The sequence below is a fragment of the Hydractinia symbiolongicarpus genome, chromosome 12 (assembly GCF_029227915.1).
Source record: "Hydractinia symbiolongicarpus strain clone_291-10 chromosome 12, HSymV2.1, whole genome shotgun sequence".
Lineage (NCBI taxonomy): Eukaryota > Metazoa > Cnidaria > Hydrozoa > Anthoathecata > Hydractiniidae > Hydractinia > Hydractinia symbiolongicarpus.
Window position 1 is genome coordinate 5,312,890 of NC_079886.1, and position 17,889 is coordinate 5,330,778.

General features: G+C 35.5%; 2 protein-coding genes across 3 annotated transcripts in view; one reads left to right on the plus strand and one right to left on the minus strand.

The window, feature by feature from the left end:
- LOC130621643 (V-type proton ATPase 116 kDa subunit a 1-like) overlaps nt 1–17,889 on the minus strand; it is a 91,841-nt gene that overhangs the window by 43,703 nt on the left and 30,249 nt on the right. The gene's annotated exons all lie outside the window — the stretch shown is intronic.
- On the plus strand, nt 159–7,999 carry LOC130621646 (2-hydroxyacyl-CoA lyase 1-like). Its single transcript, XM_057436973.1, has 14 exons — nt 159–451; nt 776–816; nt 914–994; nt 1,342–1,492; nt 1,639–1,736; nt 1,825–1,937; nt 2,070–2,205; nt 2,329–2,434; nt 3,602–3,685; nt 4,803–4,913; nt 5,283–5,336; nt 6,447–6,547; nt 6,641–7,097; nt 7,718–7,999. Exons 1-14 carry the CDS (start codon nt 305–307, stop codon nt 7,748–7,750), a joined length of 1,713 nt encoding a protein of 570 aa, XP_057292956.1. The 5' UTR covers nt 159–304; the 3' UTR covers nt 7,751–7,999.

A 17,889-nucleotide genomic window follows, 5' to 3' on the forward strand; every position in this document is an offset into this window, starting at 1 on the left:
TATTTAATACTAAGTTATGATTTATTTTGTGCTTATGTAAATATTCGAAATAAAAAAATGTTGAAAAATTTCTGTTTTCGGAGAATTTTTGTTGCTGTTTTGTCCGTATCCATGTTTTATGGAGAGATTATTTATTAAGTGTGGTCACTCCCGAATCCTCAAAAATCCTTGACGTTATGTCTACTATTTTACAAAAGTGACTCAATCATAGCTAACCAGCCATGGACAAAAATTTCTGTAGAACATCCAGTTCTTTTCTGCTGCACTGTTGTGCTTTCGTTTTAAAGGATATAAGACAGGAAGAATGGACGGTGCATCTATCCTTGCAAGGTCTTTGGTAGATCAAGGTGTTGAGTACATGTTTGGTATTGTTGGTATTCCAGTAATTGAGGTTGCCATCGCAGCACAGCAAGTGGGAATAAAATATATCGGAATGAGAAATGAGCAAGCTGTATGTTGAAATTTAAATTTTTATTAAATCTTTCCCTACTTTAAGTTTCATATGTAATGCTCACATTAGACCTTCCCGAGTAAACACATATTTAGCAAAATAAATTTCAGTAAGCCCCTCTTTCTAATACGCACCCACTCTTAAACAGAAGTCCAGTCTGATTTATTTGAGTTTTTTTTCTAAAATTTAGGTTTTTTTTCCTTGAACATTATTATTTATGCGGTGAAGGGAACAAGGGACTGCCTGTATCATTTGTCTGTATATATTTGACAGAGATTCTAATTACTTTTTTAATTAACCTGGCAGTGCACCTTCTTTCTTTAGGCAAGTTATGCAGCATCGGCAATTGGTTATTTAACAAACAGGTATTTAGCAAACCAATTTCTTAACAGATTCTTTGCTCTGGTTTGGCGAGCTATTTTAAATGTGCAAAATATGTAAGTTTACATGTGTTCTTCATAGACCTGCTGTTTGTTTGGTTGTATCAGGTCCTGGATTAATACATGCTTTAGCTGGAATGGCGAATGCAAAGGAGAATTGTTGGTAAGTACGCTAAAATTGTGTGATATGTCATAATTATTTATGTAGAATAGTTTCTCATTTTTCATTGCTGTTGTTATTGGTAGTCGTACATCTGTTGAATATGAAATTTAATTTGCACTAAGTTAACAAATTCACTACATAACATGTAAACAGTTACCCATTCTTATGCTGAGTCACTTTAGACCCAGTCAGTGGATTCTGTGCATACTGTAATAGACTGCCATATCAGTAAGGAATAAAGTCTGAGAATTCTTGCACTGGAAGTAAACATTCATTGGGCCATCCATATTGCTTGTGACTTTGTTTTTGTGTTACAAGGTATTTATGTATCAATGGTATTCTTTCAGGCCTCTCCTTGTTGTTGGTGGATCAGCTGACACAAGTCAGGAAGAAATGGGTGCATTTCAAGAATTACCGCAAGTAGAAGCTGCTAGACCATATTGTAAATTTTCTGCCAGACCAAGCTTAATAGAAGATTTGCCATTTTATGTTGAAAAGGTTGAAATCTACATCATGTAGTTACGTTTCAGAAGGATATATGAAGGAGTGCTTACAGTATAAACATCGATATTTAAGTTTTGTGTTTATTGTTTTTAATATCACTTAAAATGTGATGTGAAAATTCTTCCAAACCTCATTCTTAGGCAATGCGTTACAGTATACAAGGCCGACCTGGTGTTTCGTACATAGATCTCCCTGGAGAGATGATCAGAAGTACGGTTAAAGATGATACTAAAATAAAGTAAGTTTAGTTTAACAGATCAGCTTTATCCTTGTATCCACGAAAGTGCTGAGAAAAGGTAATACCCCTCTTTGATATTGTTATACAGGTGGGTTTGCGCCACACCAGATCCTGTCAGGATGTGTGTACCGAAACAGAACATTCACGAGGCTTTAAATCTATTAAGAGCAGCAAAGAGACCCCTAATAATAGTTGGAAAAGGTGAGTGTTCCTTTAAAACTGATGGATTTTTATATTCATTTGATTCCCTGTGTGCTAAGATAGTTGTTCTTCATCTCTCTTATTTAACTGACACGATGTGGAAGTATTACACAGTTTATTTTTGAATTATAGGCGCTGCACATGCTAATGCTGAACATGTTTTAACAAGGTTTGTTGAGCAAACTGGTATTCCGTTTCTGCCGACACCAATGGGGAAGGGTGTTATATCGGATTATCATCCACAGTGCGTTTCAGCTGCTAGGTCAAGGTGAGGCTGCTGGTTTATTCTCTCCTACCAATTGCAATAATTAAAATGCCTATAATGACCAACTATATTTTTCTCGCAAAGAAAGAGCATTTGATGTACCTTTTCAACTTTCATTTCTTTCAGGGCATTGTTAAGAGCTGACGTCATTTTACTAGTTAGTGCCAGATTGAATTGGATGTTACATTTCGGATTACCACCTCGTTTCAATCGGAATGTACTAATTATACAGGTTTGTATCCAATCCATACTACTTGCTAAGTTAGTATGGATTATGTCTTCAGAAAAGTCATAGCTACCAATATACAGTAAAACTTTCCTAAAGTGGACATCCACTAAAGCTGTCATGGATATTTTTTCAATTGACCTCCATAAGGCGAAAATTAGTAGATATTCACTTCTTTTGTTTACTTCTGTCCAAAACTTTTTTCACGACAGTTGTATGTTCATTTGTAATATTAGTTATAAAATTATAAATGGAAGACTCTCGCAATTCTTTCTTGAAGTCTTCCATTTTTTTTAATTCTATTCTTGCTTAACCAGATGACTTTTCTCAAAGTAATTACTTTGAAAAAATTTCAGATCAAACTTCTTCTAAGCAGACAAAACATATGGTAGTGACCATATGTTTTTGACGACTTTCTATTACTTTTTGTGGCTTTGCGAAAGCTATTCTTGATACAAGGTTTACTTAATGAAACATAATTTGAAAAATCGTTACTTTGATATAACAATACATAAATATACGTGAACAAAACCTTTTACATTTGTAAAATCTTTATTTACATCTTTATCGTCTTTGGAGACGTCGCACAAATTTGGGAAGACCAGGAAATAGCAAACTATCACTCGTCACAATTTAAGGGCTCCACAACTTGTTTTTCATACTGGTGAAGACAATAACTGTATTCCTGTACTAAAGCACTCGACCTGTTGTTTAACGACGGGCCATTCGACTAGTGTATAATAAAAGCAGGGAAAAAAACTTGGTTTTGTTATGTGTGCATTTACACAAAAAAGGAGGTTGAAGAGGCGAAAAATAAGAATCAAGGAACTTCAATTACATGAAGTTTTTTGTAAGGTGGCAATATTTTTAAATTTATTACACAGAAATTTCCTTTAAAAGAACTGGCTGTCTAATAAAAAGAGGTAGGTCGATTTGCGATTTGGAGGTGTTAAATAAATTATGGGCTGTAAAATAAAATTATTGTTGCCCTTACAATTCGGTTAAAAACACAGCTTGGTCTATATATAATTAAGAGATTAGTACGTTGGTGACGTCACACTTGCAATAGCGATTAGTTAGTAAAACCCTTTTTTGGAGAGAAAGGAATATTTTAGATTGTTTAAAATCTTTTTTAATTAAACTCCTGTAAAGATGATTCATACACTGTTTTAGATTGATATATGTCCAGAAGAACTTGGCAACAATGTACCTACAAGCGTGTCGTTGTGTGGTGGTGTCTGTGCAGTCAGTGAACAGGTGAGCGTGTAGTTGTAATTAATTCATATTACTGGTTTCGCGAATAAAACACAGTATTTCTCGTGGTGTTAAAGTTTGCGATTTTAAACTTTAGATTTGTTCATTCGTCAGTATCTTTTCTAGCTCTTTATTAAAATTGAATAAACGATATAGAAGTTAAGAAAACTCCATTTGCATGTCTATTTCTTCTAGATGCTCGCGGCGATACTTTTTGTTTCAATCCAAACTCAACAAGTATTTTTTCTAAACGTCAGTTTAAAAGGTAAAAATGCCTAAACCCTAAATGGATCTTTTTTTGCCATGTTTCACTTTATATTTATCTATTAGGCACGCATGGTAACCACACCTTAAAACTCTCCAATTCTCCTCAAGAATCCTTTAAAAGTTGATTTTTAACAATTTTTCCACAAAATCTCCTTAATCTTAATTTACCAAACTGCTGCATGTTTTTATATTCAAAGTGCATAGAAATTTTACGTTGCTACAACTAATTTGTTTCATCACCTTTAACATCTCCTTATATATTCCCAATTTGTTGGAAAAAATATAAAAATATATTCATTTTATATCATTATTTTCGTTATTTTTATGAAAACACCGCCATCTTTTTAAAAAAGGTTGAAAATTCTTATCAAAAGTTCCCGAATTCTTTTCAAATATAACTCTATAAGTTTTTCATCGTATTGCAGAGAGTGCATACTCATGTTTGTTTGCGGTGTACGAGGCCAAAAAATCTGATGATATATTTATTGCATGTCAAAACATGCGAAAAGCAAATATTGTTATAAATACAAAGTATTTGCATGAGAATAATATCGAAAAATACCTTTAAACCTCAACACGACCACTTTTAAAATGGCCTTCACTATGGTGGTCCTAATCTCCTCATGTTCCGACATGTCAGGGCTTTAAAGAACTCTGATTGGTTCGTGAAAATCAGATTTCGGTTTACTACACGAAAATGGCCAAAACCAAGTCATTAAAAATACTTTGGATTTGTTGTCTGCAGCTTGAAGATTTCGTACAGGTTTAGCGCGATCCGTTATGTTGTCAGAAAAACAAACAGACAACTAGCATTATCAAAGCAGTTGATGACATCTTGGTTCATTTTTTTTAGTTATTGCAAGAATATTCTGCACTCTACCCGTCGTGTGACGTTGAGAGTTTGTATCAAAAATGGTGGCAAGAACTGCGAGTAAAAATTGACGAAAATAAACATAAAACAGAGGTATTGTGCATATATTTTTAAAACTTTGCACAATCCAAGTTGTGTTAACTTTTGTTGATGATACATTTGATACACTGGAAGGATGAACAAAAAGTGCTTGTGGACAGAATACGTGCAACTTTTAAAAATTATTAGTTGTTAGAACAGGGTGGCCACATCTCCTAAATTCTCTCAAATAACATAAAAAATGAAGACAAAACAAAATCAGAAAAAACAAAAGGGTAAAAGGGTGTATCCTGTACACGCTCATTACAAGAAAAATACGGCCGCAAATAAAGGCTTCAAAATATAACCATGGTGTGTTTTTCGCAGGTCAGACTGTCTTTTTTCTCCTCACAGTTTTATTCTAACAATCCCTTTTATGTTTAGATGATGGTGGAGAGCAGTTCGATACCTATGAATTTTTATAAAATGTACAGAGAGGTATGCATTTCTTTTATTTTTTTTTTCATCTCAAATTTGTTTTGCATAGTTCACATATTTAATAAGTTCATATATATTAACTAAAAAAAAGAGAAACTAAAAAATTCCACAATTGCATAACTCGGACGAAGACACGAGGGTTCAACATTCGAAGTGCAACTTTAAAAACTCTAACGTTTTCTTTGTTCTTGATATAATCGGACAAATCACTCAGAGTAAATTAAACTTTTTTAGAAAATAAAGAATTATTATCATTGTGAAAAAGTTCCAACATATATTTGCTATTAGTGTGTTCAACAGGATGATCCTGAAAAACTCTAGTAACTTCATAAAATTGAGTTAAAAATGACTATATTAAATTGAAGTCACTTCTATACGTGTCAATAACTTAGGTAACGGGAGATTATTTACCTAAAACTTCAACAAATTTCCAACATGAAAACTTTTTGGACTAGCTGTTAGCCCGTGGAAAATTGTAAGGGGGATCAGCCGTCATACATATTTCCCGCATCGCTATTTCATGCATCCTTGCGGCCCGTTATGTTAACAGACGGCAAGGATGTGTTGAATTAATAAAATTTAATTACACGGGGGTTGTTATATGATTATAGGTGCAATTATAATGGCGTTCTTGATTGCAAAACCCCCAGATTTTAAATTGGCTTTAGACAAAAGCAAATAAAAATACTTCAACTAAATTAAACCAACTAAAACCATCTTCTTCATAAGATGTGTATACAGACCTCCGAACATCATGACTTTCTTAAAATGCTAAACAGCCAAAGCGAATACCTATTTCACACGTGAAAACAGATATGGAGTCTAACACGACTAATTTCCGTGATGTCAGTATGCGCAATATTGGTGATAGTTACGAATCATCGTAAAGCAATCGTCGCAAATGTTCAAGTGAAGCCGAACGTTCATTCTATGGTCCTTTTGAAAGTATGGCCAAGAATTAAGTCTTGAATTGAGATATGCTAAATTGGGATTGCAGATTTGAAATGTTTAGCATAAAGCACGTGGAAGCATGTGGAATACTTTATAACTCTACTCTAATAAAACTTTTGCTATTACACAAATTGTAGATGCGTGCGTCTTCTCTTGCAGCTCAATAAAAAGCTTCCTGACGATTGTATAATTGTAAACGAGGGTGCTAACACCATGGATATTGGAAGAACCATGTTGCTGAATAAATTTCCCAGACATAGGTAATATTTCTTCCCGTTTTTAATCATTGATTAATAAATTACCTTCATCCAGCACAATGTGCTACTTTTTAATGTTACTTCGACATATGTTAGACTGGATGCTGGTACGTTTGGCACAATGGGGGTTGGAGCTGGTTTTGCGATCGCTGCTGCATTAGTAAACGGGAAATCGGGAAAAAGAGTAGTTTGTATCCAAGGTGATAGCGCGTTTGGTTTTGGTGGTATGGAACTAGAAACAGCTGCCCGTTACAAATTACCGATCATATTTGTGATAGCAAACAATAATGGTATATACAACGGTCTGGATATAAACGCTTGGGAAGAAATGTTAAAAAATGCTGAACCCACCCAGTTACCCATCCTTATTCCGCCAGTATCACTTAATCCTATAAATGATTACGAAAAGGTGATGCATGCATTCGGTTGCCCTGGTTACAGTGTCACCACAGTTGAAGAGCTTCATGACAGTTTTACGAAGGCCTTCCAAGAGACTGTTGGGCCTTCATTAATACATATACATGTGGAATCAACGTCACAAAGAAAGAGTCAGGTGTGGGCTTCTTTCTATGTTTTTCTTTTTTCGTTCGTAGTTGAAATTTTGCTTTCGTGTAGTTAAATGTCTGTTTTCGTGTAGTTAAATGTCTGTTTTCGTGTAGTTAAATGTCTGTTTTCGTGTACTTAAATGTCTGTTTTCGTGTAGTTAAATGTCTGTTTTCGTGTAGTTAAATGTCTGTTTTCGTTTAGTTAAATGCCTGCTTTCGTGTAGTTAAATGTCTGCTTTCGTGTACTTTATTTGGACAAACTTTCGCGAGAGAAACTTTCGCGAATTCGCGATTTTTCACCATTTTCACGAAACTTTACCTGGCGAAAGTTTCTGAATTGCTTCAGTTGAAAATCTGCTTTCGTGTAGTTGAAAGTCTGCTTTCGTGTAGTTGAAAGTCTGCTTTCGTGTAGTTGAAAGTCTGCTTTCGTGTAGTTGAAAGTCTGCTTTCGTGTAGTTGAAAGTCTGCTTTCGTGTAGTTGAAAGTCTGCTTTCGTGTAGTTAAAAGTCTGTTTTCGTGTAGTTGAAAGTCTGCTTTCGTGTAGTTGAATAACCGCTTTCTTGTAGTCGAAAATTTTTGTGTAGTGTAGTCTGCCGGCATTTACTTTCTTATTTTGATTTCCTTTTAGGAATTCGACTGGTTAACTAAGTCAAAATTATAGTGTAATAAAAAAAATGTAAATTTTTAAATTATGTATTTGAATTTTTATTTTTTATATGTATAATTTACCTGATTTCTTTCTCGCCACATTTTTGTCGGCTTCAGAATGTTTTCTCCCTTCGAGGGCCATCGCATAATTTTTAGTCCTTAATTTTTAGCCGTTTTTAGGTTTTTAAATTTTTAATTACTTCATCGTTTCGAGAAAAAACAAGAATCTGACACGGCTTTAAAAGTCTCATCTTTGATTGCGACTTTTATAAAAAGTTGTGAGAGGTTGAATGCGATGGTGTTGTGGAAAAAAAATACAAAAAAGCGATTATGAATGAAAGGTGTTTTAGTTATTTTCATTCTGATAAATACCCAAGCGCTAACTAACTATGACTATCGGTACTAACCCAAGCTGGTTCCCAGAGCTCTTCTACGTCTATGATATTCTGGAACCTTCCGTCAGAATTTTATAGTCGTAAAAGAGCCCTGGGGACAAGGTTGACAAACAGCACATGAACACAACGTAAATCCTGCGTGGGCAGGTATTTTGCGAACGACAAAAAAAATAACCAATAATTTGTCCCAACCAAAGCGCTTCGCTAGTGCCCAGACTTGCGCGGTATGAAACTCCGTAATGTTATCGACCGCCTGAAGCAGTCCAACCAGCGGTAAGGGACTGAAATCTCGACTCGCTGCAAACCTTTACGTTTTTTGAAATTAGTGGCAAAGAATGACGGAGTTAATTAACTCCGTAAAAAAACCTTTCTCCAACTTCGCTGGAAAAGCGGTGTGCAATCACTCTTGACCCTTTCTTCGTTTTTTGCTAAACCCGCGAAATGTATAATAAGGCTTTATTCGCGAAAATTTGTAACCGCGAAAGTTAAAACTTGTCAAGACAATTCTTACACCGTTTCGCGGAAAAAACTTTCGCCAATTTCGGGGGTTTGAATATTTCGAACTCGAAAAAACTTGCATATGATACATGCATTTACTCAGAATTTTGTGTACAGCCCGCCAGCGGTCGCCCACGTGTTTTACACTGCACTAGTAATATACCAATTAACCACCTCGTAGTGGAAACTATTCGATTATGCACAAATATCACCTTTCAATGGAAACAAAGCGCCAATCTAATATACTTTGGCACCGCGGACGAGTGGATATAGTGTGAACACGTGGATTGAAGAGTTTCGGGATGGAACGATTTTTGACCATGTGTACTTCGGATCGAAGATGCGCATCTATAAATAGAGATAATAGGGAGTCTATGTGACGGTGATAGTGGATATCGTCATTTTCCTTTGATGTCGCCGAAATTTTTTTTGAAGTCGCCAAAAAGAGTATGTTTCAAATGTTAAATTTTAGGACGTTACGGCGCGATGTCAATAACACTACAATAACGTCAAACTTAATACTTTGAGGCCAAATAACTTAGAAACGAGATGGTGATGTCAATGATTTTTCACCGCGCAGGGACCACCTAGGACAAATTTGGGTAATTTTCCCAAGCCTGGGTCCCCGAATCAGTTTCGAAATGGACGGGTTGAAAACGTCATCAATCAATATAGAAAGTGTTGCGGAGAGGTTGCCAAGGCAAAGCACGGCAAGGAAAGGGCACGGCAAAGGCAGGCAAGGAAACAAGAAGAGGAATCAGCAAGGCAGGGGTAGGCAAGGCATAGAGGCACAGGCAAGGGCATAGAAGCCAGGCACCAGAAAAGGCATAGGAAGGGTAGGCAAAGGCAGGCAAGGAAACAGGAAGAGGAAACAGCAAGGCAGGGTTAGGCAAGGCAAGGGAACGGCAAGGCAGGGGCAGGCACCTTAATAGAGAATCCCCCTACAACTCAAAGATTCGTATACTCGATATATCTAAGATATGTATCATATTAATCCAGGAGTATAGAAAATATTGAGATGCAAATATTTCAAATTCAGTAGCTCAAACAAAGCTCTCAAATTTATATCCGGTCAATATATATACAGTGAATCATGTTAGCAGAATTATGTGCCAATACAAATATTTAAACAATCGGTCATAACGCCAAAAAAACTATCAATTTTTAATAAATCTGAGATTAAAAGTTAACTTGGTTCCAATGACAACAACATTAAAAAGTCAAGATATAGAAATAATTAGAGAAATCCACGAAAAAGGCGAAACATTTACCTGGTTGTTGTAAGTGCAAGATAATTATGTTTTTCCTAGCCCTGTCCAGGATTTGAACCTGGATCTCTCATTTGCATGAGTGTCATAGCCATTAGACCAACAGGGCATGATTATATATATATGAAAAACTTTACATGTGCATCTTATATATGCTCACAGTCTTTTTACTAAAAAATATGGCACCTAGTTTGGTATATTTAGCACGAGGGTGCCGATAAGCCGCATACGCTGTAAAAAGTGCGGGCGTTTTCGGGCGAGTTCGGCGTTTTGAAAAAAATTCAGGTATTTGCCCGAAAAAACCCGCATAGTCCCGAACAATGCCTGAAAAAAAAAAGATTCACCACAAATGACTCTCGAAGAATTGTTTAAAAAAGTATAAAAATTAAAATGAACTAACTATGTGATAGCGAAGTTCTTAAAAGAACTGTTTTTTATGATTTGTGATAAGATTTACTTGATAAATAACTTATATAAAAACTTTATTAACTCCTTTCTCTTCAAACGCATTCTTTTAACTGTCGTCCGTCATGTTTATGTTACAAGGTGTTGCATTTCGGGAATGTTCCAGGCGAGTTCGGGCGTGTTCGGGAAAGTGCGGGCGGTTTCGGCCGACAACCGTCAATTTAATTCGAAAAGTCGCCCGAACTCGCCCGTATATATGCGGGCGTTTGCGGCTTATCGGCACCCTCTTTATTTAGCTAGAAAATCTGTGCCACTAAATTATGTTTTATGCTTTAGTTAGGGAGATTTTTAGGGGTGTGAATGACCTAAAAGTGAAAAATAGTGATAGATCTACATAACCTTCCATTTTCACTATATTTTTCAAAATAAATACTATGGACAAGTTTGCAAAAAACACATTATGGAGGTTGCATTTATTCTTTTATTTATAAAAAAAGTCCAGGCTCTTCTGCTAAAAAGAATATATGTCTATACCAATGTTCTTTTGCTGATTTGGCTAAACTTTTGGTTCTTAGTTTTTTGTCTAAAATTGTTAGAACCAACATATTTTGTGAATAATTGTAGATATTTGATGGTACTTTCCTAATCAGAGCATAATTAACTCACTGTGCAGTATGTGTATGACTAGAAAATATGTCTTAAGGATCATTTAAATCTAGCTACATAGCTAATTTTATGCCGGCCAAGTAGCCAGGTTTATGTCAGATAAGTAGCTAGTGAGAATAACAGTTTTGTGCTGGTTAACTACCTAGTTTATGCTGCTAGCTAGCCAATTTGGTAGTGTTATACCAGCTTATTTTGCCACATATGTTGGTAGTTATTTGCTAGTTAGGTGTGGGTGAGAAGAGGTTCATTACATGTAAAAAATAGTGATATACTAGCTAGCTATTCATTCATACTTCCCTCTTTCGTTTTCTTGAAAATATCAGTTCGTCCCCATTTTCCGCTTGGCACCATCTTTAAAAAACAACAAACACTCCATCGCTTTGCTCTTTGATAAGCACGTTGTCTCGCTTACTATAAACTGTACTTAAGAATGACCACATTAAATTGCTGGATTACTGTGATTTTTTGTTTGAATTTTTATAATTCGGATGTATAGGGACGAAATCGCATAGAAATGCTATATACTCTCCATCGTACTTCTTTTTCCCTTATATTTGGCTTATATAATGAGGAAATAGGCTCCGCTACGCTCCGTGCGCTGGCGCGCACTCCGCTACTCTCCGCAATCAATATAGAAAGTGTTGCGGAGAGGTTGCCAAGGCAAAGGCATTAAGCACGGCAAGGAAAGGAAAGGGCAAAGGCAGGCAAGGAAACAGGAAAAGGAATCAGGAAGGCAGGGGTAGGCAAGGCATGGGAGGCACAGGCATGAGAAGCACAGGCAAGGACTTAGTAGGCAGGCACCAGAAAAGGCATAGGAAGGGGAGGTAAAGAAAGGCATGGTCAGTGCTGGCAAGGCAGGCAAGGGAACAGGAAGAGGAATCAGCAAGGCAGGGGTAGGCAAGGCATGGGAGGCACATGCAAGGGCATAGTGGGCAGGCAGCAGAAAAGGTATAGGAAGGGTAGGCAAAGGCACGGTAAGTGCTGGCAAGGCAACGGCAAGGCAGGGGCAGGCACCTTAATAGAAACTCTCCCCCTATAAATCAAAGCTTACGTATACTCAATATTTCTAAGGTATATATAGTCCGGGAATTTCAAATTAAATACAAATTAATCTACAAGTAAAAGTTCGATGGGCAACATTTAATTTTGTTAAATTTGGGGTATTTGAATAAAAGCAAGGTCAATTGCCGCCCTTGATTGTCCAATTTTGACCCCTGGCTCCCTGACTTTGTATGTGAAAAAACACGGGGGAAATGTTGGTCGGGGGAAACCCACCAAACCTCGAATTTACTCGTTTTTTCCCTCCATAAGGTATACCGACGGATTACCTGGCCGTTGTTAGATGCATAATTGTGTTTCCTAGCCCCGTCCAGGATTCGAACCCGGATCTCTCATTTGCATGAGTGTCGTAGCCATTAGACCAACGGGGCATAAAATTATTCACTGTTTTAGGAAGTAAAAACGGCATATCGAAAAAAATATACGCATTTTTATAAGAACAATTTCATAAGAGACAAGCACTCAAATTTTTCCAAAAAATAAAAACAAAATGAGAACAGATTCAGGCTCAAATAATTGGAGTTTCTTAAATTTTCCTTTTTTAACCATAAAAATTATTTTTGCCGCTTGGACTATGATTTTGATATAAATGAATGACACCTATAAACGTGAAACAAAGAAGGAACTTCTCAAAAAGAAATATCAACATTTTATGGTTTATATTCTTTTATAAATGTTAACAAAATTTTTAAAATTCAACTGTACCGTACTTGAGTACCTGCGGCTCTTATTTAATTTTAAGTTCTCAAAGGGGGGTGCTAATTTTATATTCTAAAATAAGGCACTTATTAAATAAAATCAAGGACACCACAATATAGCTCTATCTTCTTTCTAAACTAAACAATGAAAGTAATAAATCTAACAAAAAATGTATGTGTCAAAGAAAGATGGCTAAACTGCACGCTTTTTTTTATAAGAATAACTTCTATAAGAATATCAGGGTGAAAATTGCCTAAATTGTAAGAATATCTTAAGAATATTTCCAGGGTGAGTTTGCTTAGAAAAAGAAACATATTCAGCTGTCGCGAAATAGTTATTCTTGTTCATACATGTGACAAAAACTTTACTCTGAAAAATAAGGCTACATTAAGAATACTTCACCCCCATATTTTGCTAAATCATAAGAATACTTCACCCTCAACAGTAACGTCTAGTTAAATAACCTTTTTAAGTGAGCGTTCACATATTACGTAATCAATTTTTTGCCTATTTGCCTATTTTCTACTCCTCCCACCCCCATGTAATCAGTCGTAATCATTTGGTTGACCCCCCTCCTAAAATTACGTCATCATCTACTTAACCCCCCCTAAAAAAAATCCGTAAAGAATTAGTTTATGAATGAAAACAAATACTGTTTGTCTTAAAACAGATGCTAGTATTTATACCAGACCCTACAAAAGTTTTAAATATTTACAGTTTTATATTTTACTTTTATATTTTACATTTAAGATATAGAATAAGGCCAATACAAACGTTTTAGATATAATTGATATGTTTCACACTCTTGATAAAATATGTTTTTAATTTTTTTTGATTTGCTTGTTATTAAACCACTTTGGCTGATTTTAGTTGACCCCCCTCCCCCCTACTTGATTACGTAATATGTGAACGCTCCCTGTAACAGAAAATGTAGACGTTGATGTAAAAAAAGGTTATTTGATATAGAAATAATTTCTGTCAAAAAATGAATGCGATATATATATAGATATTTAAAGATTTTCAATACATGTTGACAATTGCACAAGAACCACTTGTCAGAATTTAAAATGGCTTAATAAAAAATATAGATGTCAATATAGAAATAATTTCCATTTGTCACTTAATCCACACTGGCAGGGTTAAAAAAGTTAATTTCCTGATCTATAACGTGGCAATGTCTACTACACCGCTTCTTTTGTGATGTTCCTACATTATAGCTACAATCATTCACAAAAATATGGCTCTCACCCCCTCTATAACATTCAATGTTATAAAGTTCCCAACTTGACCTCGTAAGTGGGAAGGGAAGTATCTGTAGAATTATATATAGGTATGTACTTTTGCTGATTTCGCTAAACATTTTTTGCCCTTGAACTTTGGTCTAAAATTGGACGATTGTGGATTGTCGCTAGAACAAGCTATGTAATGGGACATTCCTAATCAGAGTAGAATTATATCACTTATATACTGTGTCATAAGTATAAGCTAGGTGGCCTATCTCATTGAAAATCTGTCCAAAAGAATTTTTCTATGCTAGCTATGTAGATAATTTTATGCTAGCCTAAGTAGTTAAATTTATGCTAGCTCTGTAGCCAGTTTTATGCTAGCTGTATATGTTATATGTTTGTTCTATTGCTCTATTTTATGCCAGCCAGCTCAGTCAGTAGTTTTATGCTAGCTAGCCTTAAGTGTGAGTGAGAATAAGAAAGAGTTCATTACATGTAAAGGAACAGTGATATACTAGCTAGCTAAAAACATACCCTTTCTTCGTTTTCTTGAACAAGCCCTACCGTCAGTTGCGATATAACTTAGATTAACGAAAGTTTGAGTTTGAGGCGCTATGTGTCCGAGAAAAAAGTCATGTGATATTAGTAAAATTAATATGTGTATCACGTGGCTAAAAATTGTAGGCAAACTTAATCTCAACTGGAAACAGCACTATTTACGCTTGGTTAAAAAACAACAAAAACTCCATCGTCGTGCTAAAAACATATTGTCTCGCTTACTAAAAAATGTAATTAAGAATGACCATATTAAATCGCTGGGAAACTGACTCAAAAACGGCCGAATTTTGGATATTTTTGATGTATAGGGGGACGAGGCGCGGAAATCGTATAGAAATCCTATATACTCTCCACCGTACTTCCTTTTTCTTTTATATTTGGCTTATTTAATGAGGAAATGGGCTCCGCTACGCTCCGGGCGCTGACGCGCCCTCCGCTTCTCTTCCCAAAAATCATTTAAACCCTAATATCTCTGCAACCGTTTGTCAAAAGTACATGATCCTATACATTTTCTTGATCAGCGTTTAAAGACCTATACATTGAAGGCAACAGGTATACAAATTTCTAAAAAATAATTTTGTGTGTTTTCGCGGGTCTTTGCTGACGTCAGCATAATTTTTATACCCTTATATGTCATTAACCGTTCATTCATCAAAATCACATGATCACATACATTCTCTTCATGAGCGTGTCGAGCAGACAACGGATAAACTGAATTTCGTCAATTTGTTTTCGCATATGCACTGCTGACATCAGCAAAAGGTCTAAAATAACCAATTTTTACATTGCCCCACCTGCCTAAAGTGGATTTCTCCACGGCCTTATCGACTAGTCTATAAATAGAGATCCAGATAACATTACATCATCCGAGAGACATAATGGTGCGAGAGCTGTGAGAAAACGTATTCTTTGGTATGAGTGTAATAAATTTTATTGTACCCCTGATTTTTTCTGTACCCCCCTATGTTTCAAGGTATATCTTTTAGTACCGAGTATATTTCCGTCACACATTTTTTACGGTAACCGAAAGAGTGCCACTTCGATGCTGGTTCAACGCTGTGTTACGAACTGCTTCAGTTTAAACCTTGGTATTATTACAATTTTCAATGTATAAAGACGCATGATATACATAAACAACCTCGCGAATAAAGTTTACAAAAAGCTGTGTTTTAGATTAGAATTTATAACAGCAAAAAAAAAAAAGTAAAAATAGTTACCAAGATGAGATTCGAACACACGCCTGCTCACAGCAGGGAAGCCAAAATAATTCAGGCATCCATACCTGATTTTTTCTGTACCCCTTATGGCGTTACCAGATGTTTGTACGCCCAGCACTGTAGGGGGTACAGAATAATTCAGGCATTCATACCTGATTTTTTCTGTACCCCCTATGACGTTGCCAGATATTTGCACGCCCAGCACTGTAGGGGGTACAGAATAATTCAGGCATTCATACGTGATTTTTTTTGTACCCCTATGGCGTTGCCAGATATTTGCACGCCCAGCACTGTAGGGGGTACAGAATAATTCAGGCATTCATACGTGATTTTTTTTGTACCCCTATGGCGTTGCCAGATGTTTGTACGACCAGCACTGTAGGGGGGTACAGAATAATTCAGGCATCCATACCTGATTTTTTCTGTAGCCCCTATGACGTTGCCAGATATTTGCAGAGAACGGACAGACAATATTGCCGACAGAAACAATAGTGAGATCATTAGAGAACGAAGAATCCTTACAACAAGTGAAGGTTAGTCCTAACATTTTTACTGTTTTTATGTTAGAGAAATGCTTGATCTATTTTTGTTTATCTTATTATTTTTATTATAGGAACTCAAAGTTGCAATGACCTAAATCCACATCAAGCATGATGATTAAATTTAAAATAATAAATTATTAATAGATAGAAAATTTTTCAACCAGGGCAGAGCTTTTGAAAAGTTAAAGTATATACAATAGACAAGAATTAAAAATTAGAACCTACAAAATATTTTCCTGTGGATCTTAGTGTTTGTGAAGGTAAAACGTTATATGTAATAGTTTTGCATATTGGAAAAAGCTTTGATTAACCACCGAAAAAAGCTCAGGGATGAGTTCCCATATTCAAAAGCAATCCATACACATTAAATTCAGTTGTTTTAGTAAATTTGGTCTTTGAAAAAAAAATTGGGGAGATAATATACCCGTATTAAGAAGCAATCCATACATGAGATTAGCCTGATTTAATAACTTTGGCATTTTGCAAAAAAAGATTCAGACTGAAATCAAGAAATAATCTATTGACATGTGATTAGCTCGATTTTTTTAATTAGGCATTTACAAAAGGAAGGAGAAAATTTTCACATCAGGACCCATACACGCAACATTAGCCCGATTTCAGACAAAAAGCAATCTATACACATGAAACTAGCTTACATTTGTAAACTAGGCAATTGCAAAACAGAAAAAGAATTTCCAGATCAAGAAGTCATCCATACACACACTTTAGATTGAATATTCTAATTGAACAAGTAATCCATGACACACAAGATTAGCTTAAATTTGTAAATTGGGCATTTGCAATAAACAGTACTCTAAGGGTTAAGAAGAGACCTCCCACTCCATTTGTCTTGTTTCCTTGAATTTAGGGACATAAAACAAATTTTCAGAAGAAAAAGATGCGAATCGAATACTAGATCATGACAATGTTCGTAATGCACACCCCGTTTTTCTTGTTTTGTTGAATTTCAGAGACTGAAAACAAATTTTCAGAAAAAAATGTTCTGAATCGAATACTACACCAAGATATCATCCATAATGCACAGTCTGTTTCTCTTGTTTCGTTGAATTTAGGCCCAAAAACAAATTTTCAGAAGAAAAGGCTCCGAATCAAATACTAGACCATGATATCATTCGTAATGCGCACTCCATTGGTCTTGTTTTGTTAAATTTAAGTCTGAAAACAAATTTTCATTTGTAGTGCACACTTCGTTTAAACCAGAAATTGTTCTTAACTTAAAATATAAGTTAGTTTATTCAGATTTTAACCTGAGCTGTGGCATATGGAAATTAAATACATACAGTTTATATTTGTACTCAATAGTGTTTTAAATAAAATTCAACAAAAAATAATTTTTTGAGGAAACTAAACTCATTCATGTAAAACAAGGAAGGCAGTTTGTAAAGAAGCGTATATTTCAAATTCTACGTAAAATTGCCAAATACTGATGTCTTGCTGTTATTTCAATCAGTTTTGTTTCCCAGACCGGCAATTCTGTGTCTAAGAATGGAAGATGAGCAGAATGCAGTGGTACACCTATGAGTGTGTCGTTTTTTGAAACTATGTTCTTTCAATTTGATCAATTGGTGAATGAAAAACTGCAGATACAACATGAAATG